The following is a 26,955-nucleotide window of genomic DNA, read 5'->3' as shown; positions in this document are numbered from 1 at the left end:
TCTGTAATTCCTCAGTATGTGAAAGCCCAGCCAGCTTAGAGGACGATTTATCCAGCTTGTAAAAGATAAGAGAGAAGAGAGAAGCTGCCCTAATCTAAATAATACACAGGCAGTGTGCATGGAGGGGTCTGGAAGGGGGAGTTCATAGCAGAACCACAACACTGAGGGATTTGGCAGCCTTCCAGACACAGGCAGACAAGTCTGACAGGGGAAAGATACATTGATTTATTACAGAGACAGTGATAGTATAAAGTGCTGCAGTAAGCCAGAACACATTAGAATAGCTTTTGGAACTTGTAGGATGATAAAAAACAGGATGCAATTTTTGTTACGGAGTCTCTTTAAGAAAAAAAAGATTATATTTACACAGGCCTGGATTTACCATAAGGCACTGTAGGCAGGCGCGTACAGGTGCCTGATCATGGAGGGGTGTCTCACGCTCCTCCTCTAGTGCCTTTCACCTTCCTTATGCAGAGTCCAGAGCAGAGTATAAATGAGTTGCCGCGCATGGCCACCTCAGCTGATAACCATCTAGCGTGTGTACAAATGTATGGATGACTGAACTCACTCAGAAATCACTGTTCTACAGCTGAACTCCATGAAGCTTCTGTTGTAAGAATCAATACTTCATCTTATCCTCAGTTGTATACAAGCTGCTTTTTGTTTCTCCAGAGCGAGGAACTGTCTGTCCAGAAGAAGCTGCGAACTGAGGTGATCCAGCTGGAAGACACTCTAGCTCAGGTCCGCAAGGAGTATGAGATGCTAAGGATTGAGTTTGAACAGAACTTGGCTGCCAATGAACAAGCAGGTAAGGAGAGGATGAAGATTTGCAGATAAAGAACATGTGGAGACACTAGAGGACAGCAGAGTTATTATTATTATTATCATCATTTATTTTATTTACAAAGTGTCAACTTATTACACGGCGCAGGGCAATATATAAGGTTACAGACAACGAAATAGAGCACACAAATACACGACCATGCACCCTCAGAGAACGTTTTTTACGAGGCTAGGTTCATGAAGTCAGTGGAGTAGTGATTAAGTAGTCCAGGTAGTTTACTAATTCAATGGGATAGGTGCATGATCGAGTAGGAAACACAAGGGGGGGTCCCTGCCCAAAGGCTTACAATTGTAGGGGGGGGGGGGGGGGAGGTAGTAGGGACACCCTAGGTGGAGGACGAGCTGCTCAGCAGCGGGGGTTGCCCTGATAGGGGAGGGTATGTCAGCAAGACCAGGTGTGTTTTGAGGACTTTGTTGAAGGAAGGGGACGAGTCTTATGTGGGGTTAGCAGGGAGTTCCAGATAGTATGGGCAGCTCTAGAGATGTCCTAGGGTATGGGTGATGCATAGAGTAGGCAGGTCATTAGAGGATCAAAGTGTATGTACCTGTGGATAAGTTCAGAGAAGTAGGTCGTGCAGGTATTGTGGAGAGATTTGTAGGCCAAACACAGTGTTTTGAAAGTGATTCTGGATCGAATGGGCAGCCAGTGGAGGGCTTTGCATAGGTAGGCCTCTGCGGTGGAATGGTGGGAGTGAAGATACCAGAGGACAGTACAGTGGTGAAATTTCTCTGATAGCACCTATCATTACACAACAGCAGGGGATGAGATGTCATTGATGGAAGGAATACAACAGGGGAAGCCAAAACAATAGAGGGTGAAGAAGATTGAGCTGTGCTCACATAGTTTTTTTTATCAACCTGAGTGAATGTACATGATTGCTTTGGCTAATGTTTTGCCCTGTGGGTGGTGACAGTCCTTCACCCTGAGCGTGGCGGAATGGCATGTGCTTTTCCACTGGAGGGAGAGATGGGGAGGGGAAGCGGGATACTCAACCTTAATTGAGGCCATTAATTATCTCCAAGAAGAGAGGCTGAGGGATGCATTTACAGACAAATGCAGATCTGAAATCATCATGTTCAACAGTTTTGTCGTCTTTTCACACCTTTACGTCAGATACCCTGGTCTCCCCCTTGTTTTCTAGGGCCAATAAATCGTGAGATGCGACATTTGATTGGAAGTCTGCAGAATCATAATCACCAGCTGAAAGGAGATGTGCAGCGATACAAGCGCAAGGTGCGAGACGCTCAGGGAGAGGTGAGCAAGGTAAGGGAGAGTCCCAGTTTTATCTTTTGCCTTTCAGCTTTTCCTTTCTCAGATGAGATGTCGTGATCACTTGGAGAGAATCAATGGGGCAGAAATTTACAGGCAGGGGAAGAAATTTACAGGCATCTCTCATATTTTTCCATTGCAGAAGTTGTTGGACCTCCTAGTATTGGGGGGTTAGGTTTAGAGTTAGCTTGAGATTTGGCATTCTAGATTAGGCTGAGAGTTAGGGGTTTGGTTTATGGATTTCAGCTAGTAGTGTTACAGTTGGGGGTTAGGATAAGACTTGGCTGTATGGTTTAGGATGAGAGGGGTTTGGTTTATGGATTTCAGCTAGTAGTGTTACAGTTGGAGGTTAGGATAAGACTTGGCTGCATGGTTTAGGATGAGAGTTAGGGGATTGGCTCAGTATTCTAGCTAGCAGGTTTAGCTTTACATGAAACAGACATGCTGTTAACCCTGACACCAGTGGCATGCGCTTGGGCTTCCCCAGGTTGTGGAATCTTAAAGAGAACCGGAGATGCGAGTGATAGGAAGGCTGCCATATTTCTTTCCTTTTAAACAATACCAGTTGCCTGGCTGTCCTCCTGATCCTGTGTCTCTAATACTTTTAGCCATAGGCCCCGAACAAGCATGCAGCAGATCAGGTACTCTGACTCAGATGACTCAGGTTTTACTAGATTAGCCATATGCGTGTTCCAGAGTTTTGACTCAGACACTGCTTATGCAGAGAAGATCATCAGGGCTGCCAGGCAACTGGTATTTACTAGGAAATAAATATGGCAGCCTCCATATCCCTCTCACCTTGGGTTTCCTTTAAGTTTCTACCTGTCTACACCAGTACGTCATTAAGTTGCAGGACCTGGGATGCCTCACTAGTGACAAAGAGGTGAGTGGGCAGTGTAGAGGGGCTTATATCAGAGGCATGGGGACAGGCAGCTGATCAGGACAGGTGGCATTCCAGGCAAAGGCAGTAAATAGTGCAAAATTTGATACAGGCAGCAAAGTCAATATCCAGGCTGACATCAGGTCAGAAAGCAGTCAGCCTTGTGGTTATTATTTAGGCACAGTCAGCAAATGGAGCCAGTCCAAGAGTCGGTAACAAGAAGATAAACAGGAATGCCAGCTTGCAAATAAATTAACCGCAGAGCTAACAGAAGTAACATCACTGTGTGCAATCTAGATTAAGCTTTTATAGTCAAGATTGTGGTTGTTTTGGTGTGCAATTAGCCACTTATTCTCAGCTTTTGCATGTCCATGCTGTTTTTGCGCTGTGATATGGATATCATGACAGTCTGTTATGCCCTTAAAGTGTACCTGAGATCAAAGCCATCTCAGGTACCATACTTACCTGGGGCTTGCAGAACGCTCCCAGGTGACGGGAGGGCGACAGGTTATTTTTGGCCTGAGCTTCTTCATCTCCTCTTAGATTCGTTTACACGCTGGCCCCCCTCCTGGTCCCCCTGCCACTGTCTCCACTACCGAACTTCCACCCACACCAACTGTGAAAGAAGAAGAGATCGAGGTGAAGAAGGAACCACTCCCTGTGGCCCCGACACGTGACCCCGAGACACCAACCACCCCAGAGGTAAAGAAGGAAGAGGAGGAGCCAAAGAAGGAGCCAGAGAAGAGTAAACCTCGTGATCGGGAGTTGGAGAGGGAACGAGATAAGGAACGGGAGCGAGAGAAGGAGCGAGAACGTGATAGAGACAAGCAGAAGACAGACGACAGCAAGAGGAAAGATGCAGACATCCTAAAACAGCTGCGAGCAGAACTCAAGTGAGACAGCTAATCGATTTTCGTGCATGTTATGTAACATTTCTCAGCAGTTCCACTCAGCTCTGCTGAATGTCATCTTATGTGTCAAATCTATCATGTATGCAGTACCTTTCCTGATCATTCTTTGCTTCCTTTGTACTAGCTGCGTTCTCATCGCTTTCTTGTTCCTCCAGCTTGTAGCTTCCGGTTTCTGTATCATGCACAGTGTTTCACCTGCTTACCGTACTCAATCACTGTCCCTTCCTTTTCTGTTCCTCCACCTTGTAGCTTCCTGTTTTTGTATCATTCACAGTCTTTCACCTGCTTACCCAGTCACTGCTTACTCAGTACTTTGTGGCTTCCTGATTTGTCACCATTCTCTCCCTCCTCACTGCTACCTGTCCACTACTTCTCCCTCGCTGCCTTTCAACTTTCATGATACTGTCCTTGGAAGCATCCTGATAACCGATCATCTTCTTTCTCCTTCCCATCACCTGCTTTCTCCATCACTGCATCTGACCTTTGTCCCTCCACCTTGTAGTTCCTTGTAGCTTCCTGTCTCCTGATCACCCTTTGCCTCTTCTCCATCACTGCTCTCTACCTTTCTGTTCCTCCACCTAAAAGTTTCTGGATCTGACCACTCAGTGCTCTCTTCATCCTCCTCCAGGAAGGCACAGGAGAGCCAGAAAGAGATGAAACTGCTGCTTGACATGTACAAATCTGCCCCGAAGGAGCAACGAGACAAAGTGCAGCTCATGGCAGCTGAAAGGAAGACCAAAGCTGAGGTTTGTATGCCACATGGGGGTGCAGTTTTCTGGTGTTGTGTGTCACATACTGGAAACGTCCTGTAGATATGACGTCGCACACGAGGGAGCTGTCCCTGTTGTGTGATCTCACATAGACTTGGTGTATAGTTCTGTTTTCCTTCCAGGTGGAAGAGCTGCGGACACGTGTGCAGGCTCTGGAAGAGAAAGATCGGAGGGAGCGCAAGAAACTGGCGGATGAGGAGGCGCTGCGGAAGATTAAAATTGCTGAGGAGCAAATTGAACATCTGCAGAGAAAACTGAGTGCCACTAAGCAGGTGAATGGACTTTCTTCTGTGGTTCTAGCACTGCATGGGCTTGTTACTAAGAATTTATGTACAGTACAGTCTTGGTTATCCGGCATTGATGGAGATCGCTTGATGCCGGATAAGTGTGCTTTCTGTTTGTTTGAGACTCAATGTGGCTGGATAGTGTACTGGTTAAGGGCTCTGACACAGGCAACCTGGGTTAAAATCTAGGCTCTTCCTGCTCAGTAATCCAGCACCTATTCAGTAGGAGACCTTGGGCAAGACTCCCTAACACTGCTACTAGAGCAGATTGCGTGTTTGGCTGCAGCTCTGGCGCTTTGAGTCTGACAGGAGAAAAGCGCAATATAAAAGTAATTAGTCTTGTCTTAAAAATAGGTCTAGTTAATACACTACTATACCCCACTCTATATACATACCATGAACTATGTATTCAGTGTTGATATACAGTAATTGGACATACCCAGGGGGAGCCATAGATCCCAGTCTGTAAGCACAGCAGAGCCCACAAACAACCTAAGAAGTTGACCTTGATCCACTGAGTACTGCAGGTGATTTTGTACTGGTTAGTTGAGTTCCAGATAACACGGGACTCTGCTGTACATAGATAAATATCTTTAAGGTGTTCTAGCAGTACAAAGTACTATGTGGTGCCCACTGTGGCCAACCAGTTTCCTTGTATGTTGCACAGGAGGAGGAAGCGCTGCTGTCAGAGATGGATGTCACGGGACAGGCCTTTGAGGACATGCAGGAGCAGAACATCCGCCTTATGCAGCAACTGCGGGAGAAGGACGATGCCAACTTCAAGCTGATGTCTGAGCGGATTAAGTCCAACCAGATCCACAAACTGCTGCGAGAGGAGAAAGAGGAGCTGGCCGATCAGGTGCAGGGCCTGAAGACACAGGTACGCTCACTGACATCATCATTTATGTCACATGATGGGTGGGTGTCACCTGAAGGTATAAAAGGCTTGTGGCAGGAGGCAGCGAACTGTCAGATCTCACTTCTCATGTCTGATAGATAGATCATGTCTATGTGGATCGCAGTGTGATGGGGTCTCTGTACCACAGGTGGATGCTCAGCTTCTACAGGTCCAGAAGCTGGAGGAAAGGGAGCGAGTTCTACACACATCTCTAGCTGCAATAGAAAAGGAGCTGACTCTCAGGATGCAGGCTCTGGAGATCCAGAAGAGGAAGGTAAGTGTCTTATGATGACTGACTGACTGCCTCTCACCTCATAGCTTTTACTACTCTCAAGGATTTATTAAAGTGAACCTGAGGTGAAAATAAACTGATAAGATTAACAATTATACAATTATCAATGGTTTTTGTTTATATTAAAAACATTTACAAAGTAAAAAGAATATTTTGTTGTCTTTGCTCAGTGGCAGCCTATTAAGTGTGAAAATACATGAAATATTGACCATTTTCTATCTTCTTCTGCTCTCAGAAGTTGTATTCTGCCAGGAAAACTTTTATGGCACAAGACAAGACAAAAGCTGTCACTTCCATGCCTGAAAATTAACTATTTCAGGCAGCAAAATAAAACATGTTAAACAGCCTGGTTATTAAAAATTTTTGCACTATACATACACATGTTTATCTCATCATGTCACCTCGGGTACATGTACCTGTAGGGGGAAAAGTGCCCCCTTCAGATACTTAAAAGGGGTTCGTTGGATATATTTAACCACTTGAGGACCACAGTGGTAAACCCCCCCGAAAGACCAGGCACATTTTTACTAAAATGGCCACTGCAGCTTTAAGGCCAAGCACAGCACACAAGTGATTTCACCCCCTTCCTTTTCCCCCCACCAACAGAGCTCTCTGTTGGTGGGGTCTGATCGCCCCCAAGTTGTTTATTTTTAAAAAAAATATTTATATCTTTATTTTTATATTATTATTTAGCTATTATTTATTTATTTTACAAATCCCTTCCCCCAGTTGGCCAATCCTGGCGACCAGCTGTCAATGGCGTCTGCCTATGAGAGCCAAGCGATGTTGCTGATCGCAGCGCTATACTAACAGAAAAGACGGCGATTTCACCATCTAACAGTCTCCCAATCGGCGCTCGGAGACTGAAGGCGGGGTGGAGCTCCGCAATCCCCCCCCCCCCCCCCCCCGAGCGGGAGATGCGCACGCGCAGCCTGCGCGCGGTCTCCTGCAAACTGCAGCCCCAGGACTTGACGTCAGTTGGCATTAGGCGGTCCTGGGGCTGCCGCCGCGGCCGCGCCCATTTGGCATGGTGCGGTCTTGTAGCAGTTAAAAAATCAAAACCGGACACCTGGGGCTTCTACCGGCCCCCTGCAGCTGTCCTGTGCCGTCCTCTACAATCCTCTGTTCCCCGCCGCCAGTCACGACCCAATTATTCGTCTAACTAGACGAATGCAACTGCACGGCCGCGCGTGCCGTTGCTTGCGTCTCCGGGAGCTTACTGTGCAGGTGCATTACAAGAAAACGTTGTACTGCGCAGTAAGTAGAAGCCCCAGGTAAGTCTCAGCTTTTGTTTTTTAAATATATCCACAGAACCCCTTTATCTCAGTAGAGGGAAGCCAGAGGCTTTTCTCTGTCCCCCTCGCCTCCACCGAATCAGGACTGGGACTTCCCTTCTCCAAACCTCTTCGATAAGGGCTTGTAGAGTGGTGCGCATGGTTACGCTCTTGTCCACGAACAAGCATGGTCAGTAGTACACAGACGTTCAGCCTTGGCTTTTTCTGAGGCCACACTTGTTCATGGATGGGAGTGCTGCTGCTACCTTCCAAAGGGTCCCAGCCCTGAATTGGTGGTCTGGAGGAAGACGTGGGAAGCCTTTAAAAATGTGGTTTAGGAGGCTAGGATACCTCTCATAGCATTTTAATAAATACATCATATTGACTGTCATGTGCCTGATAAGTATCACCTTGTTTTTTATCCATTGCGGATTGCATCGTTTTTAACTCTGAAGATTAAATTGAATTAAAGTGTTGGAGTTTATGACGAGTGCTCCTGGATCTTTCTTGTTTGTAATAAATACAATGAACACTGCTCTGATGGTATTGGTATGGTTTCAGGCAGTGGAGGCAGCACAGCTCTCAGAAGATCTTAAGGTTCAGTTGGAACACATTGTCAGTACCTTACGTGACACCCAGAGCTTTGTGTGTGACAACAGGACAGCCAAAGAGAAGGAGTCGTTCAGCCTTAAACGAGCGCAGGTATGAACTCCCTCTGCCCAACACCCACACTTCTCACTGTGTTTTCCTCAATACACCCTTAGCCATCCCATAGTTCTATGTTCTCCAACTACCTTAGGCTCCCTGCACACTGCAAATCTGTTTTGCGATTTCGATTTGCAATTCCGATTTTCCCAACAGAAAAACGGAGGAAAAAACGCAGCATGCAGTAACGATTAAAAATCGAAATCAGATGTCAAAACCGATTAAAAATCGGAATCGAATGCAGGGAGCTTAACACTTGCTCTGATTGCGCTTTCTCTACCCATCACTTGCACTGGGTGCTCCTTCACCTGCCCCACACCTTCCAGTATATTCATCTTCATTTACTCCTCACCTCTCACTATGTTCTCCTCCACATGTCCCTCACCTCGCAATACGCTGTTCTCCATCCCCCCTCACCTCGCTGTTCCATGTTTTGCTCTACTCCTCACTTCATTCTATATTCTTCAACTACCCAACACCTCACACTATTTTCCTCTCCAAGCACCCAACACCTTATTATGTTCTCCATCTATCTATTACTTTCCACTAGGTTCTCCAACTACCCAACACCACACACTCTCACTCCATTCTTTCATCACTTTGCACTGTGATCTCTTCCATATTCTTCCATCTCCCCCTCACTTTTCACTATATTCTCCTCCATGTACCCCTTACTCCGCAATATGTTTTGTTTATCTATCCCTTACCACTCAGTGTGTTCTGCAACATCTGTCCTTCACCTCCTGCTATTTTCTCTTCCATCTACTAATCCTCTTCCACTGTATTCTCCTCCATCTGCCCTCACCTCTTCTCACTGTTCTCCAGCGTCTATCACTTTGTGCTATTTTCTTCATCTACCCAACACCTCGCTTTTTTACCTCCCTCCTCACATCATGTTGGACTGTGTCCTAAATCTTCCTCTCACTTCCCACTATATATCCCTATCCATCCCTCCCTTACCTCACTCAATGGGCTTGATTCACTAAACCGTGATAACTCAAATATCACACCTCATCAAAGATATCGCACCTCATCAAAGATATCGCACCTCATCAAAGATATCGCACCTTATCAAAGATATCGCACCTTATCAAAGATATCGCACCTTATAAAAGATATCGCACCTTATCAAAGATATCGCACCTTATAAAAGATATCGCACCTTATCAAAGTTTTCGCACCTTATCAAAGTTATCGCACCTTATCAAAGTTATCGCACCTTATGAAAAGATATCTCACCTTATCAAAGATATCACACCTTATCAAAGTTATCACACCTTATCAAAGTTAACACGCCTTATCAGAGTATCATAGCGAGCAATACAAACCCGCAGGTCGAGTGCCATTGCTAATGCAGGCATAAGTTTGTAGCGCTCGCTATGCTACTCTAAGGCATGCAAACTTTGATAAGGTGTTATATCTTTTCATAAGGTGTGATGTTTGATAAGGTGTGAGATTTGAGCTATCACGGTTTAGTGAATTAAGCCCAATGTCTACTCAATCTACTCCTCACCTCCTGCTATATTCTCCTTTCAACACCTTCCACTCGGTTTGTCTCCATCTGTCATCCACCTCCCATGTTTTTATTTAGTCTACCTCTCTCCACCCATCATGTTCTCCTCCATCTTTCCCTCACACCTCACTATATTCTCCTCCCATCTGTCCCTCACACCTCACTATATTCAACTCCATCTACCCATCGCCGTGTTCTCCTATTAAATCTACTCCTCATCAATTACTATGTTCTGCTCCATCTACTCATCACCTCCACCTATATTCCCATCCTACCTCTATCCAGCACTTTACATTATGTTTTCCTCCACCTTCTGATCATGTCCTCCTTATCTACCCAGCGTTTCCTGCTATGCTCTCCCCATCTTTTAAATCAACTCCTCTTTCACCTACTCCTCACCTCCAGCTATGTTCTCCTCCATCTGCCTATCACTTTTTGCTATGTTCTCCTCTATCTCTATCTGTGTTCTCCTTTATCAACTCACCTCCTTCTGCTTTATTTTCCTTTGTTTACCTGTTACCCTTTTCTCTATACTCCTCCTTCATCTAAACCTCATCTCCAGCGTTGTTGTCATCCTTGTACCATCTCCCCACGATCTTCTGCTACGTCTTTCATGTACACATGACTTCCAGCTTTGTTGTCCCATGTCACCCTCTGCCCACCACTTTCCACTAAATTCTCCTCTTCTATCTTCCCATCATCTCAAGCTATGTTTTCCTTCATCTACCCAGTACCTGACAGGAACTATTGCTTTTTGCTACAGGAAGAGATCTCACGGTTGCGCAGGAAGCTAGAGAAACAGAAGAAAATGGAGGTCTATGCAGATGCTGACCAGATACTTCAAGAGGAGATTAAAGAATATCGGGTAAGATTAAAAACAAAGCCAGCTGGGTGGCCTTTGTAGTAACTGCTCCCATGTGTAAGAAAAGGTTGGTGGACTCAGACTGTGAGTGTCGTGCTCATCCTTTAGCTGTTGGGCAAATGGTGACTGATTGGTGTTTGCTGTAGCTTGACACGGGGTGAGGTGATACATACTGGAGGTTTCCTGGAATCTAGACACTGCTTCATTAATGATCCTGTCTTCACCCCCTACACAGGCCCGCCTGACCTGCCCATGCTGCAACACCCGCAAGAAGGACGCTGTCCTCACAAAGTGTTTCCACGTCTTCTGCTTTGAGTGTGTGAAGACTAGATACGATTCCCGTCAGCGGAAATGTCCCAAATGTAACGCTGCCTTCGGAGCTCACGACTTCCACAGAATTTATTTCAACTAGCGACTGCCATTCCCAGCAGGACTCATGCGTTTGGCAAAGACTGAAGTGAGAGGCTGCTGCCCTCTAGTGCGTGGAGTAATGGGTGTAGTTATTGAGAACAGACAATAGATTGGCAGGAGGCCATGACTAGAGGCACATGTCAAATATGTCATCTAGATGAGGCTGTATATGGTCGCCTTCTGGTAAGAAGAGTCCAATCGCCCTACAGTGACATGATGTGGCCCCCTGCGTTCCATGGTGACCCTGAATATTGTTCCTTTGGTGATGTGTGTGCTAGGGTTGTGTCGCAGTGTGTGAAGTCACATGTCGCAGGATGTGATGTCACATATGTGCTGCAGTACCATGTTCATAAGGCTTTATTTCAGCAATGCTATCTCAGGCCTGGCCGCCCCCCTCTGGGCTGAGGGTGTCTTCTGCTGACCTCGTTGTAAATATCGGACTGGTGGCATTTGTATTGCTGGATCTGTTGGGGAAAAGGAAGAGATGTCATTGTGGAATAAAAGAAAGTTTTTTTGTGTAATTTTGGAAACAAAAGCTGTTATTATTGCTCTAATCAACCTGTCAGGCTCTTCCTTGCATCCGACCAGTGTTTGCAAAAGGAAAAGCAGAACAGTACTTCCTTCAAAAGTCTTAACACACTTGAAATGAGAGGTATATGGAGGCTGCTATATATATTTCCTTTTAGGCAATGCAGGTTGCCTGGCTGTCCTGCTGATTCTCTGTCTCTAATACTATTAGCCATAAACTCTGAACAAGCATGCAGATCAGGTGTTTCTGACTGCCTGGGTTTAGCCACATGTTTGTTTTAGGTGTCAGACACTACTGATGCCTAAGAGATCAACAGCAATGCCAGGTAATTGGTATCATTTAACAGGAAGTAAGTATGGCAGTCTCCATATCCCTTTCACTTCAGGTGTACGCTAAATGACCAGACAATCAGTCTGGCATTGCTATGCTAGTTCACTGTGGGACTGAAGTGTCATTCCACCCTGAGCTGATATCTCGGACTGGGACATGCTCAGTTCTATCTCTAAGGTACTCCAGTGGTGAGATCTCTGTAGAGCTGAGTTTCCAGGTCTGTCCACCCTCATTAACCCTTTCAGGACCAACGTAGGAAAAATCTACATCCTGTGTGTGCGTACGTGTCAGTACGGCGCCGGTATTTTAGCTTCGGAGGGAGAACCCATAATTGCCCATGTGTGGGCCGCGGACTAGAGCGGCACCCAACTCTTTTTGCAGAGAAAAGGTGCTTCGCTGTTTGTGGCTATCAGTCTCTGATAAGTGCATAGATTTCACCTGTTCCCATCGCGTACTCCCTCTGTGATTGCTACCTTGTCGCTGCTGCTCGCTCAGCTGTCTGAATGTTAGCTGAACGTCGTGTGCTGGTCAGAGGCTGATTTCATCGGTTCCTGACCCTTTGATCACTGTGAGCCAATCACAGTAATCACAGCTCTAGGCCGGTCTCCCGGGGTCCCCTCCGTAGCAGCTGCTTATCTGGCGAGGTCAGCGGCCGCTCATGTGACCGGGAGCTTTGTGCGCAGGCACAGTACTTCTGCGCCTACACAGAATGCTTCCGGCTACGTGAGTGCAATCGCACAGAGGCCGCTGCTATGGAGGGGACCCTGGGAGACCGGCCTGGAGCAGAGCTGCGGCGAGGGACACATAGCGCTCCAGGGGCTGGAGGTAGCCCCAGGTAAGTAGATATCATTTTGTTTGAATTGCCTGATATTTCCTTTAAGAGACCAGAGCGACGCGGTCCTGAAAGGGTTAGCAGAAACTCCCCTCCCCCTGCTGGTTTCTTTAATCTCTTATGAATTCCAGCTGAGTTCCCAGCTCTGCACACCTGTTGCGCCCATTATCAGGCCTCCCCGTCTCCTCACTGGAGAGGAAGCATTCCATGGGGGTGGGAGCAGAGCTTAAATTCATGGTGGGCAGTAGATACTAATAATTTTAGATCCAAAATTAATGCAAAATGAATGCAGCTTGAAATTGGGCTGAGCAAATGCCCGTCCTACCTCCTATTGATTCTGATTGACCCCATTGCAGGCTGTGTACAATCTGCAGGCCAGCTGGAATTACCGACCATCTGTAGTGGGGAGATCCCGGGAGAAACAAGAAGCTAGCAAGTGTGAATAAACTGTCGCCTTTAAGTGCAGTGATGTCATTATATGAGGTGCATTAACACCTAGCAACCAGATATACCTACTCAAACTGCCAGTAAAGTGGAATTATACTCCCCAAACTAAAATGTCAGTAAGTAACTAGGTATATAAAAGAACATTTGAAAGTATTCACACACATTCCTTGTGTATAAAAACGTTTATTTTCACTGTAAAGAGCAGTACAGGCTTGCTCATCTCAGACATATCGGCAAATGTAATAATTGCCGACCAGGAGACATTCTCTGCCTGTATCATGATTTTGTTCCCTCCTCCCTCCCTGTGCTGAATAGACACATCACCCTGGCAACAGAGTGAAGACACTACAGATTCTTGCCAGCTATAATTATATTTGCTGATTAGCCAGAGATAACCAAGTTTTCACTGCCCTTGGCAATGAAAATGTTAGTTTTCAGCGTCCCACATGAAAGGACCACTATCATGAGTTTCAGTAAGGTCAAAATTAACATGGGCAGTATATCGGTATATACTGTACAGTATTTTTTGAAAAGCAGTTTTTTTTCTTAAAATTATCAACTTGTGATGTACACATCACTACAGTAAACATGCATCGCAGGCATTAAGGAAAGGTCCATGTATAAGGAATAGGAGTGAACTGCAGCTTTCTCTTATCTGACAAATTTATTTTATTTTTTTTAGAGCAGAAAGTCCCACAGTAGTTGAAAGGTAAGGGAGTTCATCTGCTTGTATTCCTCTATGCTGTATTCATTGCCTGACCTGCTGCTCAGCTATCAAAAGGTAGTAAAACAATTAGTTTATAAGAAAAGTGTAATCTATGCATTACCGTCTACATAGGGCTGAAGTAACAGCTTTTTTTCAGCAAGCAGATACTGTCTCTTCTGGTTTTTACATGAACAGTTCATCGATCTCCTGTTTACCTATAAACATGGTCTGTTTGGTCCCTGGCAAATTCACTGCTGCTGACCTGATAAGACTAATTAGCTAAATCTGGGAACACACTATGCAACTTTGCGTCCGATGGACGGTTAATCTGACATGGGGGTTGTAGTGTGTGCACATGCCCAAACTGCTCCTGGGGATTGATTTTCCGATGATAACTTTGTAAAAATCAATCCCTTTATTGATCAGAAACAGATCAGACACGTGGGAAATAATTGTCTGTTTCCCATCGATTTGACAGAAAGTTGTGTTGTGTGTTCCCAGCATATGGATATGGATATAGATGCTGAATCTGAAAATAAATACATTTGTGATAGTGGTCCTTTAAGTCTCCAAGAATCAAGTAGGCTGGGGGCTCAGCCTCATGAGTCTCTATAGTACTGACTTTCACTTCTCCAGAGGTTAGTAAGTTCTGTAGCACTCTTTCTGGCCCATCTACATTGCATCACTTGTAAAGCGACACTGCTTGTCATTGAAGGCATTACGTGTCTGCTGTCCCTAAACCTTCTCTATGTGTACTTAAAGAGCCTTGTTTCATAGCCACCTCTGGTTGGCAGTGACACCGCCCTGTCCCTTCCTGCTCAGGACTGTAGATTCGGAATGGAGGAGTCAGAACTATTTTGGATACCTAGAGTTGGTGTCGGTGGTTTCATAAAACTGAGGAGTCAAAGTCTGATGATTTTTGTACTAACTCCACAGCCCCGGTAAGTACTAGACTAAGGAGTCGGAGCAATTTTGGGTTCCTGGAGTCTGTTTCATAAACTGAGGAGTCGGATGATTTTTGTACAGACTCCAAAGCCCTGTTCTTACTTCCACACTCCTAGTAGAGCAGAGTTATTGATAATTCAGGTGATATGACTGGTCTGTGGATGACGGGAAGAGACAGGGCTGATGAAGACTCTAATCATTATAGCTTGCCCTTTGGTCACCGAAGAATATTGGTGAGGAAATGAGGTAAACCAGAAGCTTGTGATACTTTCCTTTCTAGCACCTCCACTTCACAGAGGCAGCAACATGTGTTGGATCATGTTAATGTATGAGTACTTATAAACCTGCTAAATGAACCTCACATTTCTCCTGGATCGGTTATAATTCCTTACCCACCTTTGCCATCTGAGTGGGCACCAAAATGTTCCTTCTTATACTCACCACTGCCAGTTGTGCCTCTGTATCCTCCATATTTCCACTGTCCTTGTGCTGCCCCCTGAGGGTCTGATAGAGGTTCAGAGTCCCCAGTTTTATGGTGCCCAGCAGAAGAGTCTTTTTGGCTGCCGTGTTCTGAATGTGGGCCCAGCGAGACTCCTAGAGGGAATGACACAGACTCGGGTCATGCACATGTTCTTGGGAAGCACCTGCAACCTACTTCCCTTCCCCCACCTCACCTGTCAATTTCCTCCCACATCCCAAAGACCAGGGCCGTGCAGAGGATCCTCAAGAGGGGGGTGCTCAAATTCTAAAAAGGGGACCCCTCCCCGCGATAGTAGTATCAGGCAATCAACGAGTGCCCACTTGTGGTGGTCTGCCTCTCAAAGCCCACTATCATCAACTGACCCCACCAGTGCTGGGTGCTGGTGGGGTAGGGAGAGAGAGAATCAAGGTGCTGGCTGGGGTAGGTGGGTGGGAGCATCTAGGTGCATGGTACTGGCTGGAGTGGGTGCCGGGCGGGTGCTAGGGTCATTAAGGTGCTGGCTGGGAGGGGGGTTGGGTGGATGGGTTAGTAAATGGTAGGATCTGGGTGCTGGCTTCAGGGGGTGGGAGGCAGCATCTGGGTGCTGGCTTCAGGGGGTGGAAGGCAGCATCTGGGTGCTGGCTGGGGGACGACTGGATGGGCGATAGCATCTGGGTGCTGGCTGGGGGGTTGAGTGGGTGGGAGGTAGCATAGGTGCTTGTTGGGGTGGGAGAATCGAAATGCTGGGTGCTGGAGACAGAAGTACATACTGGGAGTTCTGGGATGTAGGTGGGAGGACAGAAGGGCATTCTGAGGATGTTGGGGTGTAGCTGGGAGGACAGAAGAGCATACTGAGGGTGCAGGTAAGAAGACAGAAGGGCATACTTAGGGTGCTGGGGTGTAGCTTGAAGGACAGAAGGGCATACTGAGAGTGCTGGGGTGTCGCTGGGAGACAGAAGGGCATTTTGAGGGTGCTGGGGTGTCGCTGGGAGACAGAAGGGCATACTGAGGGTGCTGGGGTGTAGGTGGGAGGACAGAAGGGCATACTGAGGGTGCAGGTAAGAATACAGAAGGGCATACTGAGGTTGCTGTGGGGTAGGTGGGAGGACAGATAGGCATACTGAGGGTGCTGGGGTGTAGGTGGGAGGGCAGATGGGCATACTGAGGGTGCTGGGGTGTAGGTGGGAGGGCAGATGGGCATACTGAGGGTGCTGGGGTGTAGGTGGGAGGACAGATAGGCATACTGAGGGTGCTGGGGTGTAGGTGGGAGGGCAGATGGGCATACTGAGGGTGCTGGGGTGTAGGTGGGAGGACAGATAGGCATACTGAGGGTGCTAGGGTGTAGGTGGGAGGGCAGATGGAGAGAGGGTCTTTATAGGGGTTTGGTTGGAGTTAAGTGAGAGAATGAGCATTATTATAGTTGCTGTAAAATAGCACAGGAGGAGAGTGTCTCACCAGAAGTCTCCCTCTGTTCCTTTGTTGGAGGCGGAGCCTTTCTGGAGCAGGTATCTGGCACATCTTAGTCCTCTTCCGCTGAGCTGAGCTGCGCTATGCTAGCCAATGCTGTGGAGAGGCGGGGAGAAAACAGCACACAGGCACGTTCCTTAGATGGGCGGAGCTACTTGCACCAGGGGTGGAGTTGCACATCATGTGGAGGGGGCCATGTGGTTATCATGGAGGCCCTGTGAACAGATGCCACTGGTGCCTTCCCAGAACCTCCCTCACGCAGCTGGGGAAAGGGGGGGGGGGGGGGTGGAGGCAGAGATTATCAGTGACACAGGGCAGGCTGAAATTACTAAGCCACTGTCCTTGGAATTTGCTGAGCTTCTCGGGGCTTGTGGGAGGAGCTTCCCGCGATTGGTGGGCGGGGCTTCCCGCGATTTGTGGGTGGGGCTTCTCGTGGCTAAAGGGGCCTCTTCATTGATAATTTAAAAGAAGGGGGTGCCTGGGCACCCAGAGCCCCCCCTTCTGCACGTGCCTGCCAAAGACATACAGGTAGGTTAAAGAGCTGTGAAAGTTGTCAGCACTATAGTAATAATGATAATACAGAATTCCCTCCTCGCTCACCGCCTGCAGCCTCCGGTTCTGGGCCTCTTCCAGGGACCTTTGCAGTTGGTCCATCTCATTGTTGTGTTGTAGAATGGAGTTGTTTATCTCTTCAAGATGGTGGGAAAGATGTCCTCTAACTTGCTGTGTTGCCTCTTGGACCTCCTGCCTCGCTTGCTCGATGTATCTGGATGTGTCAACCAGGGTGTAATATCGACATAGAATATCCCAGATCTGCTGAAACTGATATTGGACATAATGTTCAGCCAAAACATATTTTATTAGCCAAGCTTGCCTTTTATTAGACACTAACTGATTGCCCGGCGTTGCCCGGGTATGTATTTGGCTGGTGTTGGCTCTGCATACTTTTTATAACCCTAACACATAATTACTCACTGACCAAGTTTGTGAGCTTTGCGGTCTTTGGTATCAATAATTTGCATTGAAATGAAAAAAATCTGATTGGCTGTTTGTGGCTCCACCCCTTTTCTGAATTTGAAACCCAGTCACCCAATAACCAACTGTACCAGGTTTGAGGCCTGTGCCATTAACAGTGCAAGAATGGTAGCAATTAAATATTCCCCTTGAAAAGCAATAGGTGAAGTTTGATTCACTTTGGTAGGCTCCACCCACTTTTCTGAATATTAATCCCAGTCACCCAGTGACCAACTGTGCAAAGTTTAAAAACCCTGCCATTAGCAGTGTAAGAATAGCTGCAGTTTACATTTTCCCAGTGAAATTTGTATTTGTCTCCACCCATTGATGACCCGGCATTGCCCGTGTATGTATTTGGCTGGTGTTAGCTCCACCCACTTTCTAACCCTAACGCATAAACGCTCAATGACCAAGTTTGTGAGCTTTGGGGTCCTTGGCATCAATAATTTGTATATTCCCATAGAAATTAAACAAATCAGATTGGCTGTTTGTGGCTTCACCCCCTCTCCAGCATTTGAACCCCAGTCACCCAATGACCAACTGTAGCAGGTTTGAGGCATCTGCTATTAACAGTGGAAAAATGGCAGCAATTTAAATATTCCACTTGAAAATCAGGTGAATTTTGATTGGCTATTATAGGCTCCACCCACTTCCCTGAATATTAATCTCAGTGACCATCTGGGCAAAGTTTGGGAACCCTGCCATAAACAGTGTAAGAAGGGCTGCAGTTTACACTTTCCCAGTGAAATTTGTTTTTGGCTCCGACCACTTTTTGTAACCTGGACACAAAGGCACTACTCAATGCCCAAGTTTGTGAACTTTGGGGTCCTTGGCAAACAAAATTTGTATTTTCCCATGAAATGAAACAATTCTGATTCACTGTTTGTGGCTCTGTCCCCTTTTCTGAATTTGATCCCTAGTGACCCAATTACCAACTGTACCAAGTGTGAGGCTTGTGCCATTAACAGTTCAAGAATGGCAGCAATTGTAATATTCTCCTTGAAAAGCGACATGTGATTTTTGATTGGCATTTTTAGGTTCCACCCACTTTTCTGAACATTAATCCCAGTCACCCAGTAACCAGCTATGCTAAGTTTGAGAACCCTTCCATTAACAGTGAAGAAGGGCTGCAGTTTACAATTTCCCAGAAAAAATCTGTTTTAACTCCACCCACTTTTTGTAACCTGGACACAGTCACTATACAATGACCAAGTTTGTGAGCTTTTGGGTTCCTGGCATCAAAATTATGGTAATGGAAGCAGTTTATCCAGCAAAGAAACCTGACTGTTTTTGGCTCCGCCCCTTTACTGAATTTGAACTCCAGACACTTAATGACCAACTGTAGCAGGTTTGAGGCCTCTGCCATTAACAGTGTAAGAATGGCTGCAGTTGCAATATTCCCCTTGAAAATCAAAAGGTGAATTTTGATTGGCTGCTGTAGGCTCCACCCACTTTCCTGAATATTAGTCCCAGTCACCCAGTGGCCAACTGTGTCACATTTGAGAACCCTGCCAATAACAGAATGGCTGAAATCAATCTAAAAAAATCTGATTGGCTGTTTGTGGCTCCACCCATTTAGTGAATTTGGACCCCAGTCACCCAATGACTGACTGTATCAGGTTTGAGGCCTCTGCCATTAACAGTGTAAGAATGGTAGCAATGTGAATATTCCCCTTGAAAATCAATAGGTAAATTTTGATTGGCTGTTGTAGGCTCCACCCACATTTCTGAATATTCATCCCAGTCACTCAGTGGTTAATTGTGTAAAGTTTGGGAACCCTGCCATGTTAAAAATTTAGTTGTTGGCACCGCCCACTTTTTCTAACCTTGACATGCAGTCACTCAATTATCAAGTTTATCAGCTTTGGGGCTTGGTATCAATACTTTGTATATTCCCATTTAAAAATAAACAAATCTTATTGGCTGTTTGTGGATCCGCCCCCTTTCTGAGGGGGCCCAAGTCACCCAGTGACCAACTGTACCAGGTTTGAGGCATCTACTTTTAACAGTATAAGAGAATGGTAGCAGCTTAAACATTCCCTTTGAAAATTAAAAGGTGAATTTTTATTGGCTGTTGTAGGTTCCACCCACCTTCCAAAATCTTAATCTCAGTTACCCAATGACCAACTGTGCAAAGTTTGAGAACCCTGCCATTAACGATGTAAGAATGGCTGCAGTTTATATTTTCCCAGTAAAAGCTGTTTTTGGCTCCGCCCACTTTGTGTGACCTTGACACACAGTCACTCAATGACCACGTTTGTGAGCTTTCAGGTTCCTGGCATCAAAAATGCATGAATGGAAGCAGTTTATCCACCAAGGAAATCTGATTGGCTGTATGTGGCCCCGCCCCTTAGTGAATTTGGACCCCAGTCACCCAATGACGACTGTAGCAAGTTTGAAGCCTCTGCCATTAACAGTGTAAGAATGGCAGCAGTTTAAATATTCCCCTTGAAAATCAATAGGTGAATTTTGATTGGCTGTTGTAGGCTCCACCCATTTTCTTGAATCTTAATCGCATTCACCCAGTGACCAACTGTGTCAAGTATGAGAACCCTGCGATTAACAGTCTAAGAATAGCTGCAGTTTACATTTTCCCATTTAAAATGAACAGCTGAAATTTGATTGGCTGTTTTATGCTCCGCCCACTTTTCCTGGATTTGTAACCTCGGTCACCAAGTGACCACCTGTGCCAAGTGTGGGGGCTGTGGCTTAATTACTGTGAGAATGGCAGCCTTTTACATTTTTTCCATTGACTTGAATGGGTAAAATCTGATTTGCTTTTTGTAGCTCCACCCAGGTGTGCAGGGGGGATGCGAGACCCCCAGAACCTATCATCCCAGGTAGTAAGGGATCTGTGTACCAAGTTTCGTTCAAATCGGTCAAGCCGTTTTCGAGTGATCGACAGGCACGCACGCACACACACACGATTTTATATATTTTTAGATAGATAGATAGATAGATAGATAGATAGATAGATAGATAGATAGATAGATAGATAGATAGATAGATTTACCTCCCCAGACTTCTCATCTTGTCACTGATCCTCTTCACACCTCTGCATCTCGGAGCAGTGCTTTTCGGCGCTGCTAGATTTGGGCGCAGCCGGCGCCACTATAGACTACAAAGGGAATCACAACTGAGCAGCGCTCAGTGAGTAACGTCGGCCGTCAGAAGACGGAGCCGAGGTTGCTTAAAAAACAATAATTCGGCCTCCAGCAATCACTGGAAGCCAAATTATATCATTCCCCCACTATCCATGGTGGCCTGGAGGGGGAATAGTAATTAATACGGCCTGGACTTGTGCAGAAGCAAGATCAGCCAAATACCGGCTGTATCCTGCGCCCAAGTCTACTGGCGCTGATTTCAAATGTATGCCTGCATCCACCTTATAGTCCCCAAATCTCTAGAAGGGATCACAGGACCTTGCCCAGCTTACTGTTTCCCATCCATGATCACCACACCTCTTTGCCAATTAAAAGCTCGCTTTTCACCTCTCTACCTTCATTTTGTGTTCACTAAGCCTTTCAAGAGATTATACGACCCGTCTCATCTCTTTATCATCTATTCATTACCCGACCTATTCGAAGATCACAGGCTTTTCACCTCTCTATACCCATCACATGTTTAATCTCTGAGGTGAGAACCTCTGTCATCTCACTATAACTATTGGTTAGTTACCAGACATTTCTGCTGGCCACAGGTCTTCTCCTTGCCTCTCTACATGCAGGTCCTCATTCACTTCAGTGCACCCACCTCATGATCACCACACCTCTTTGCTAACTACAAGCCCTCTTGTGATTACTCTTTAACCTCTTCAATAGGCCTCTCGAGATCGTAAGTAAAGAACACACACATACTATCGGTGACACTATTCTAATCCCATATCAATGAGCTTTTCTCTCACCTCCTCAGTTGCCTCCAGCACCCTCTGCAGGTAGTGATAGTATTTGCTATATTTCTGGACCTGCTCTTGAATCTTCACCTTGCGCTTGGTCAGCTTATCTCTCTCCTCCTGCAGGACCTTCAGTGTTTCCTCCCTTCGGTTTATGATCTGCCGCTCCTTAGCTACTCTTCTCTCTCCATGATGTCTCTTCTGCTCATTGTCCTGTAACAGAGAACCTGGAGGATTAACAAGGTTCAAAATTCAGGCTTTACTTATTCCACTATGTGATCTGATCACACCCTTTGAAGATGAAGGACCACAGTTGGGAACTCGCACTCTCTCACTTCTCAGAATCTGTTATTTCACTTGAGGCCTGATTTATACTCTTTGTGCCCTTAGGCCAAGTATGTTATTGCTCCTCTTTCTTGTGCAGCAGCATTCCCCTCCCATTCCATGTGTATCATCCATGTACAGCAGCCCCTCTCTTTGGTGAACAGTTCCCTTGAGTATCAGTTTCCCTTTTTCACACATTCCCCATTTCAGCCTGCTCTTTCATCTGCCCCCTTGGCTGCAGTCGCCCAAGGTCTGGGCCTGTGTGGCCTGTCCAGAAATCCGGCCCTGACACCACTGCTGAGCGGCATCTTGCAAAACTAAAACGTCCTTTAGGTTATTATTGTTGTCTCTGGTGCCTTTAAGTAGTAGTGTTTCTCCTATATTTTGCCCTGGTGATTATGTCCTGTATGAATCTATGGGTTTACCACTTTTTCTTTGTGGCGTTGAACTCCTATGTTTGAAATTCAGACAGGATCTTGAGCTTTGCTTAAAGGGGCACTATGGCGAAAAATTGTAAAATTTAAAATATATGTAAACATATAAAAGTAAGAAGTACATTTTTTCCAGAGTAAAACAAGCCATAAATTGCTTTTCTCCTATGTTGCTGTCACTTACAGTAGGTAGTAGAAATCTGACAGAAGCGACAGGTTTTGGACTAGTCCATCTCATGGGGAATTCTCCGGTATTTATTTATTTTCAAAAGCACTTGGTGAATGGCAGTTGCTCTGTCCAACTGCCCAAAAAAGTGTAGGAAGCAGGGAAGCTGGCCAGCATCTTTGTTTAAATCCTTTTTAGGGAATATCTTTATAAAGAATAAAAGCCTTGCTGAGAATCCCCTATGAAGAGATGGACTAGTCCATAACCTGTCGCTTCTTTGAGATTTCTACTACCTACTGTAAGTGACAGCAACATAGGAGAAAAGTAATATATGGCTCATTTTACTCTGGAAAAAAAATGTACTTCTTATTTGTCTATGTTTGCACATATTTTAAATTTTTCGCCATAGTGCCTGTTTGCTTAAAGTAGATCCGAGATGAACTTTTACTCATTGCATAATTGTGTTCCTTTCATATAGTTTATAGGGCATTCGTCAAGCCAAATACTTTTTTTGTTTGGTTTTAATACTCTAATTCCATATAAACTAAACAAGCCTCTCCCACGGCTCCTTTTGTGCCTTGTAGCAAGGGCTTATGGGAGCTCAGTCTGGGCAGGAGGAGGAGGTTACTAGCCAATGATTTCAGGGGCAGAGGGAGGAGGAGAGGGGACTGAATTTACACACAGGCAAGCAGGTAGCCTCTCCAGCCCTCAGCCTGTGACAATGTGACAAACAGAACATGGTTGCTCTCATTGTATCACAGGAATAAATAATCATAAACTTTTGAAGCTGTTTGCAGCTAGATATGCTGTGTAAACTATCTAAATTTAGATAATATATATAGACAAGTTACTCTTATAGTTAGTTTTTCATCATGGATCCGCTTTAGGGTTTGAAGGTTCTCCATCTTTCTCACTGTTTCTTACAAGTGTTTCAGTTTCCTCCCACATCACAACTGGCTTTCCTTCAAAATTGGCCTAAGACTATGGTAGGAAGATTAAAAGTGACCCCGCTGAGGGACAAGTAGTTCCCTACCTCTGTAACTGTGCTGTATAATATGTCATATATATAATACAGACCATGGATTGTGGTAGGACATTAGATGTGACCTTTCTGTGAGAGAGTTCTTGCTCTCTGTGCAGAGCTGTTATATGTTATATATATATGTTATATATATATATATATGTATGTGTATATATATATATATATATATGTGTGTGTGTGTGTGTGTGTATATATATATATCAGGAGCATAACAATAGCCTCCGCGACCCCCCCCCCCCCCCCCAGAGGAGTGAGGAGGACGTGTCTTTCTGCTGGAAGAAGGTAGTATTCCAGAGTGCAAGGGCGTAGATAGGCAAAAGGGGGCATGACCAGGTGGACCCAGAGGTGACCAGACTTAGAACCATAGGGCCATCAGGTGTCGAATAAAGGTAGGGTGTCCTTTTTGGGATACAATTTAGATAGTCACTTCCTTTTGGAATGCATTTGGACACAGTAAACTTTTGTTGGAGCAATGGACGGTGTGTTGTCCTTTAATTCAGGTCTTCTCATTGGGCCCATGCTCCACCTCCCCTCCCTGTTCAAGTATGACGCTGCCTTTATATAGTTAAGGAAGGGGGGGGGGGGGGGTGACAATCGAAGGCTCAATATTGCTCCATTACTGCACTGAGTTGGGGAGTTGGCGGGGCTGTCTGTAATATAAACCATAGAGCATAGACTGTATTGGACATTAGATAAGATGTGACCCTTTTATTGGACAGTCAGTTAAGACAACAACATTAAACCTACTTTTTAACATAAAATTGTAAGGTATCTGAAAAAGTCATTTTTAGGGTGAGGAGGATAGATAGTTTTTATCTCATCAGTTTATTTCCCCCTTGATATCCAGTGCTTATAGAATGTTCCTCGTTACTCACCACAATGTTTTGCTGGAATCTCAGTAGATAGTCCTGCAGCTCCTTCTCCTGTAAGTGCTGCTCTTCCCTCTGTACGGTGAGGTTTTTCATGGCAGACTGGAAGCTCTAAAGAGAAGACATTTTACTGATCTAGCTGAACCACATGCTGGAAATTCATTACCTGTCCACAGGTCTGGCTGGTACAGGTTCAGGGCTCAGGTAAAAAGGGTGCTGCACGGCTGAGGACATTTGGGGCTGTCATCATAGGCGGTAATCTGAATTACGGCTGTAGTGGCGCACAGTTAGTCATTTGGGTGCCAGCAAAAGACGGAGCCCAAATTACGATAAAAACAGAGCATTTTAGCTTCTAGCAATAGCTGGCAGCCAAAATGCATCTTAGCCCCACTGTACGGGTAAGACATTTTTTGCCTTCACCCTGCACCCAAATTTCCCGGCACCCTTTTTACATGTATACCATGTGGGAGGCAGATACTGACAAAAGGGCAATATTCAGGAAGGGGCAACGCTGAGGAGGAATATGGACAATGCTATGAAGAAATGTATTACTTTTGTGGTAGTATGAAGAAAACAGGGAAGTGATGTTTGGTAAATATCATCCTGAGTTCCTCCAGCTATGGGCAGGATCACTATTCTCCTCAATTTCTGGTTATCTCCTCTGTTACTATGTTCCTCCATAGTTTCTGGTCCCCTCCTCTGTTCCATGGTCTGGTGTTCTCTGACACTCCACTATGTATGGGATTACTATGTTCCTCCAAAGTTTCTGGTCCTCTCCTCTGTTTCATGGTCTGGTGTCCTCTGACACACCACTATGTATGAGATTACTATGTTTCTCCATAGTTTCTGGTCCTCTCCTCTGTTCCATGGTCTGGTGTCCTCTGACACGTCACTACGTATGGGATTACTATGATTTCTGTTTTTCTCCTTTGTTCCATGGACTGGTGTCCTCCGACATTCCACTATGTATGAAATGATTCTGTTTCTTCATGATTTTGGGATCTCTCGTATGTTCATACCAAGATAGGTTAATTGGTTTCCCTCTCCTCTCGAGTGCAAAAATCTTACGACCCTTCCAGCGACTATTTCGCTCATCCCTAGTCATCACAATGTGTTCTCAGCTTTAAGAGGTCTAAGTCTGGAGTAATGCAAATGTGTAGTGGTGGGAGAATGGCTGGGGTATTACAGAGGAATAGTATGGGAGACTGAAGTAATGCAAAGTTGTATTTTGGGTGATTAGTGTAATATTCAGGTGTTATGTGGAGAATGAGGTAATGCAGGGAATATTGTGGAAAACTGAGTTATGTAGTAATGTATCCTAGGCACTTTGGGCAATACAGAGAGGTAGTGAGGAGGACAGAGGGGCAATTATAGATTTTTATTAAAACTCATGACCTCATGCTGCATAGGCAGAGGCAGTACCTCAACCTATTATGCTGGTTAATTATGATTTTTCAAGGTAATCTTCAGCAAGGGGTGATGTAGTAGGGTAGCAGGCAGGTCATATGGAGAGGTAATGAAGAGGATCGCATAATGTGTAAGTTCCTATAGAGCAGTGATCTGCAAACTTGGCTCTCCAGCTGTTAAGGAACTACAAGTCCCACAATGCATTGCTGGAATCTGACAGCCACAGTCATGATTCATAAAGGCAAATGCATTGTGGGACTTGTAGTTTCATAACAGCTGGAGAGCCAAGTTTGCAGATCACTGCTATAGAGGATACTGCCAGTGGTGGGAATACTGGTAGACTTACCGCTCTCTCAGTTTGCAGTGCTGTGTTGATACGTTGCTCTTGCTGCCTCCTCTCCAGCAGATGGATGGCCGGGGGCACAGGCACATCTCCCGCTAGGGGTAATTTCCTGGACACACATAGTGAATAACATGATGTGACAATAAATCAGCCGCGACATGGGAACTGATTCGCTTTTCCTACAACCTGTGTAAATTTACCCCGAAACATCTACTTGGAACCCAAATTCCACATCTTCACCCAAAATATCTCCCCACCTCTTCTGTCACTCTGTATATCTTCAATGAGCAGGAGATGGGGGTGCAGGTACTGCTTGCTATAGTATAGCTGTGGCGTAAGATGCCCAAACATTGCACCAGCCAGTGAACTGTATTCCTATAGTCATAAAGTTATTGGTAATGTAATAGTTTTCAATGGGATTTACTCCATATAAGCACTTAATGCGTACACACATCCAATTTTGATTTTCCAGTTTTACTACTTCAATGTAATATGGAAACTACCCCATCTGTTTACAGTATTCAAAATCTGTTGTCCGTCATACTACATGTAGGTGGTTAAATTGGCCAATCACAATTGGATGTTTGTGTGCACGTACCCTTGGAACGGCTTGTCGCCCAAAGGAGGAGGTCCAGAGAAGATTCACCGACAATTGTGTAACATTCTTGCTGCCCCCCCAAACACAGACAACTCACTGCAGCAGTGTTAGGAGGGGCTGTCCACGCTGGACCCAGAAGTATTCAGAAATATCCATTGTGTAGTTTTCTGGCTGCATAGAGCTCAACACCCTAATGTGACTTCTGCAGCTGTCCCTGGTCCCCCAAACTGCCACTGAGCA

General features: G+C 45.6%; 2 protein-coding genes across 4 annotated transcripts in view; one reads left to right on the top strand and one right to left on the bottom strand.

Moving 5' to 3' along the window:
- Positions 1-11,434, top strand: part of RNF40 (ring finger protein 40) — a 27,893-nt gene extending 16,459 nt beyond the window's left edge. Inside the window, exons 11-20 of the mRNA XM_068244119.1 lie at positions 673-808; positions 1,986-2,107; positions 3,537-3,886; positions 4,533-4,650; positions 4,797-4,946; positions 5,626-5,838; positions 6,005-6,130; positions 7,984-8,124; positions 10,404-10,505; positions 10,738-11,434. Of these exons, the coding sequence (XP_068100220.1) occupies positions 673-808; positions 1,986-2,107; positions 3,537-3,886; positions 4,533-4,650; positions 4,797-4,946; positions 5,626-5,838; positions 6,005-6,130; positions 7,984-8,124; positions 10,404-10,505; positions 10,738-10,914 (1,635 nt within the window). The 3' untranslated portion in view covers positions 10,915-11,434. The remainder of the gene's footprint in view (positions 1-672; positions 809-1,985; positions 2,108-3,536; positions 3,887-4,532; positions 4,651-4,796; positions 4,947-5,625; positions 5,839-6,004; positions 6,131-7,983; positions 8,125-10,403; positions 10,506-10,737) is intronic.
- Positions 11,253-26,955, bottom strand: LOC137524358 (coiled-coil domain-containing protein 42-like). 3 transcript variants are annotated; one of them, XM_068244121.1, is made up of 7 exons: positions 26,813-26,955; positions 26,121-26,226; positions 24,374-24,478; positions 21,548-21,748; positions 17,230-17,451; positions 15,144-15,296; positions 11,253-11,377 (listed from the first exon to the last, which is right to left on the bottom strand). In XM_068244121.1, exons 1-7 carry the CDS (start codon positions 26,890-26,892, stop codon positions 11,285-11,287), a joined length of 960 nt encoding a protein of 319 aa, XP_068100222.1. In that variant the 5' UTR covers positions 26,893-26,955; the 3' UTR covers positions 11,253-11,284. The 3 variants fall into 3 exon arrangements, with proteins under 3 accessions (XP_068100222.1, XP_068100224.1, XP_068100223.1); XM_068244123.1 differs by lacking the exon at positions 26,813-26,955 and adding an exon at positions 26,716-26,806; XM_068244122.1 differs by lacking the exon at positions 24,374-24,478.

The sequence above is a fragment of the Hyperolius riggenbachi genome, chromosome 7 (genome assembly GCF_040937935.1).
Source record: "Hyperolius riggenbachi isolate aHypRig1 chromosome 7, aHypRig1.pri, whole genome shotgun sequence".
Classification (NCBI taxonomy): Eukaryota; Metazoa; Chordata; class Amphibia; order Anura; family Hyperoliidae; genus Hyperolius; species Hyperolius riggenbachi.
This window is presented reverse-complemented; position numbering and strand designations above follow the sequence as displayed.

Bases quoted from the DNA above. Each gene is read 5' to 3' on its own strand.
- LOC137524358 (XM_068244121.1), bottom strand. From the start codon at position 26,892: ATGCAGCCAGAAAACTACACAATGGATATTTCTGAATACTTCTGGGTC. The intron at 21,749-24,373 runs GTGAGTAACGAG...TCTCTGTTACAG, and splicing joins GATTCCAGCAAAACATTGTG to GACAATGAGCAGAAGAGACA. The intron at 17,452-21,547 runs GTGAGAGAAAAG...GTCCAATATCAG, and splicing joins TGCTGGAGGCAACTGAGGAG to TTTCAGCAGATCTGGGATAT.